Below are 4,178 nucleotides of genomic sequence, written 5' to 3' on the forward strand. Positions count from 1 at the left end.
CCCCTTATCTTGGTTAATTAATATTAATTGTATTTAGGTTATATTATATTCAAGCTTAATCCATACAACTATAAAGCCCAAACTTTCAATTCATTTCCAAATGGTTCAAGTTCTAATTACTAAGAAGAAAGAATAAGCCTATATAAAGGCTAGTGAAAAAATACTATTGCTCAATGTGAGACAAGAAGATCTCAAACTCCTACACTCCCTCTCTTAGTCTTTCTATATATATGTGCACACAGCCATTGCCTTTTTTACTCCAACCCAAAGCACCTCATAACTAAAGCAAAAGCTTACTCAAAACAACAAATATGGAGTTCAATGCCAAAACTACTACCACTACTACAAGTACTGCATCACTTCCACCTCCATTCTCCTACTCTCCATCCTCTACTTCTTCTCCCAGTACTTCATCATTTCCCTCTCCTAACTCTCAGCACTTATCTAATTATCCTTCTCCTCATGCTTCTAATAGTAATATTGCTACAAATCCATTTCCGACCTCTCCTTCACCGCCACCGCCACCTGTGATTCTCAGCCCATGCGCCGCCTGCAAGATTCTTCGCCGCCGGTGTGCAGAGAAGTGCGTTTTAGCTCCATACTTCCCTCCTACTGAGCCCCTCAAGTTCACTATTGCCCACAAAGTCTTTGGAGCTAGCAACATCATCAAGCTCTTGCAGGTAATTAGTTTATATTTATATTTCATTATCTTCTGTTTACTGCACTAAGTAAGTAATACATATATTAATCATGGGATTTTGTAAAAAATATCAAAAAAGTCATGAGGAACACTTTTTCCACTTTCATTTATTAAAGTAGAACTTGTTGGCTTTATTAAATTCTTCAATGATTGTCAAAGTATACGCCCGCGTTGTAAGATTAATATTTTGAAATTGGGTTTAGCTTAAAAGAGTCAAAGTTTCCATCTAAACCACACCTTCGTGCAAAAATTAACATTATCAATGATTCAGATTCACAATCGATCAATATAGCAGACTTGCTTAAAGCATGCCCTTATTTAAAAGTTGTATGTACGAAAAATTTGCAGGAAATTCCAGAGTCTCACAGAGCAGATGCAGTGAGCAGCATGGTTTACGAAGCCAATGCTAGAATTCACGACCCGGTTTATGGCTGCGCCGGAGCAATTTTCCAGCTCCAGAAACAAGTCGGTGAGCTCCAAGCCCAACTGGCCAAGACACAGGCAGAGCTAGTGAACATGCAATGCCAGCAAGGAAATTTGATTGCCCTAATTTGCATGGACATGACAAAGTCTAAAGAACAAGCCATTTTGCAGCAGCAACAGTCTAATAACATTGACACAAGCTGTTTTCTGGATGAAAACAATTTGGGCACGGCTTGGGAGCCTCTCTGGACATAAACAGTAATTTGGACCTTGATCATTTCACATTGGAAAAAAGATGCTTTGAAAAATTGTCCAAAAAAGTGACCATCTCTTAATTAGTTAATTAAGGTATATAGAAATTATATATATGCGTTATGGCGCTTCTAAAATAATAATGTTACTGGTAAACTTTATATTTCTCGCCGGGGATGGGTATGCAGGAAACAGGAGGGATTTCTTATTATTCTTAGTCTGTGCTGATTAATTCTTGTATGAAAATCAAAGCAACCTAATTATATACATATATGTGATGATGTGATAGTCTTCCTTATTTCATTTTCAAACTTTCTCTTGATTTTCAGCTTCTAAGTTTCAGCTATTCAGATGTCACAACATCAGACATTGTGGTTTAAATTATTCCTCATTTCTTTAGACTAGCTTACTCCTCAATTCAATAATATTATCAATTTAATTACATGAAACTTCATTGATTAACATTATGAAAAAGTATTCTAATAACCGTGTGAATGTAGTCCTTTAAGGTAAACCACATATATACGTGTTAGGTGATTTACCCCTCTCGTCTATAAATCTTCGTTGATCCATTTTTATGCATCAACATATATCCCAGCTTGTTAATGCAAGGAGAAGAAAATGGCCACCATTGTATTTTGGGGTAGTAGTATATGAGGACCAGAGGCCCAACAAAGAAGGAAAAGCAGCCGCTTAGATACGTGCATGCCTCCATTTCAATGCACACAAGCAGACCAAAAAGGCCTTGATGGTGAAGTTTGCTGAAAATCAAGGAATACAGAGCAAACCGTCTCTCAATTTCTTTTATATATTGAATGAATGATAAAATATTACATTGCCGATTTTACATATCCACGAACGTAATGATGACAAATTCATAACTGACGCTTACTAATTCCAAGAGGCTTACAACTGTTATTGGGGAAAGACTCTTATGAGAGAACTCAGACAGCGCTATACAAGAATTTCTCGGAGCTTTGAAAATAAATGTTTCATACAAAAATATGATATTTCTCATGATTTGTCCTAGTTGAACTATAGTTAAGCTAGGTTTCCTGTGTCAATGTTCCACATTATACTCCAATGTTGTCGACAGTCACTAGCTACTAATGTGAACTTGATCACCAATTTAGGAATATAAATAGAACCTAAAATGCCTAATATGGGTAACCTGTCTGAGCACACCATATACTTCATTGGTTAATTTTCATTGATATCTTGCATAGAAATTAGTTATATAATTAACTAATTGAAATAAAAGAATCTGATATATATTAATATTAGTGAATTTACTTGTAACATGCATTGACCATATATAAAAGAAGAGAGTGATGTGGACCTTTAAACGGTAAAAGGCTTTGGTTAGGCAAAGCCAAATTAAGGGAAATAATAGGTAGAGAGTAAAACTTAACAAGGTGGATTTTTTAGATATAAAATGTGCAATGAGTACGTTAAGAAATTCTACATTGGTGTCCAACTACTTCCACCACGGCAGCATTACAAGACTTAGTTTTTTTTTTTTTTTCCAAGTGAAGGGAAAGAAAATGGCACTTGAATCGTAGAAATACTAACAAATGAACTCAAATGATAATGTCTCTTTTAAAATGTCACATTCTTTGGACTTTTTGGAAGTCGATTGACCAATTAGCAATAGCTTTTTAACTTCTTTCCATGTCTCGTTTTCTTTTCCACAATAGATTTTTCAATGTGACTGGTATACGAGATGATACATCACGTGTCACTATATAAATTGTGAGATATGTGTGTTAAAAAGTTATTAACTTAAAAAATAAAATTTATCACCATTCCTATTAAAACACATGATGTACCATTTGTGTTCCCATTACAACTAAAAATTTCTCTTTTCCCACGAGCCTACTTGCTTCTCATCCAATACCTTCTCGAACTAGCTGACCCAATCAAATCCCTAGCTATTGGAGTCAACCCTCTGTCAATTACATATGCCGCATCACGAAACTTACCTGTGTATTTAATTAGTGTAAGAACCCGTGTATATAGGGTAACAGTATTTAAGGATCTTGATTACCTAAAATCCTAGAAGTGAGTCATCACATATATGAATGCATATGTAAACAAATATAGGCTACTATGTTTTAAGCGTTTACAGACGCACTTAATTACTGTGCTAGCGAATCACAATACAATACAAGGTAAATGAATACTCTCAGCATAGAAACAGTGACAAAAATAGGACGTCCCATAAGTAATCAATATCTAGTACTTTTTTTGCATATACTTTCTATATACGTTGTTTTAAAAATTCTCGTCTAACGTCATTTAAGTGTCAAGCAGCTAGCCATCCTTCTGATTAATTTCTAGGCATTTGAAAATTAAGAAAGGGCGTCTAGTCCTGCTTACACACTTGCCTAGACCGCCAAGACACCCACCTTGCCTTCCCAGACCCGCCTAGGATGCAACTTTCACTTAGACAGAAAATATGTAACTTTCATTGGCATTTTATTTTTTTCAATAAATTATAAGAGACTTGTTGAATACTTAGATGAACAAATATTATATCATTCTTCCCCATGTTTTCATTATGTTCCAATACATTATAATCTATATGTCATTTTGTTTTGTAGTTTATGTATCCCGATGAAATTATTTATATTTAAATATAAGCAAAATCTTATTTATATAATATATAATAAATTTACTTAAATTCACATTATCCGTTTAGACCTCCACTTAGACCTTGCCTAGCCGTCTAGGTACTAGCTCTAGCTTGTTGCGCGACTACCGCTTAACATGTTTCAAAATCTTGCCTATATAGCTAGCCGTC

The 4,178-nt window shown here is 35.0% G+C and overlaps 1 protein-coding gene across 1 annotated transcript; it reads left to right on the plus strand.

Moving 5' to 3' along the window:
* Positions 1 to 296: 296 nt before the first annotated feature.
* Positions 297 to 1,626, plus strand: LOC137719382 (LOB domain-containing protein 1-like). Its single transcript, XM_068458425.1, has 2 exons — positions 297 to 680; positions 1,049 to 1,626. Exons 1-2 carry the CDS (start codon positions 312 to 314, stop codon positions 1,376 to 1,378), a joined length of 699 nt encoding a protein of 232 aa, XP_068314526.1. The 5' UTR covers positions 297 to 311; the 3' UTR covers positions 1,379 to 1,626.
* The last annotated feature ends 2,552 nt before the right edge of the window (positions 1,627 to 4,178 follow it).

This window comes from Pyrus communis, chromosome 16 (genome assembly GCF_963583255.1).
Source record: "Pyrus communis chromosome 16, drPyrComm1.1, whole genome shotgun sequence".
Lineage (NCBI taxonomy): Eukaryota > Viridiplantae > Streptophyta > Magnoliopsida > Rosales > Rosaceae > Pyrus > Pyrus communis.

Coding starts and splice junctions, on each gene's coding strand:
- LOC137719382 (XM_068458425.1), top strand. CDS start 312: ATGGAGTTCAATGCCAAAACTACTACCACTACTACAAGTACTGCATCA. Junction 681..1,048: donor ACATCATCAAGCTCTTGCAG/GTAATTAGTTTA, acceptor AAAAATTTGCAG/GAAATTCCAGAGTCTCACAG.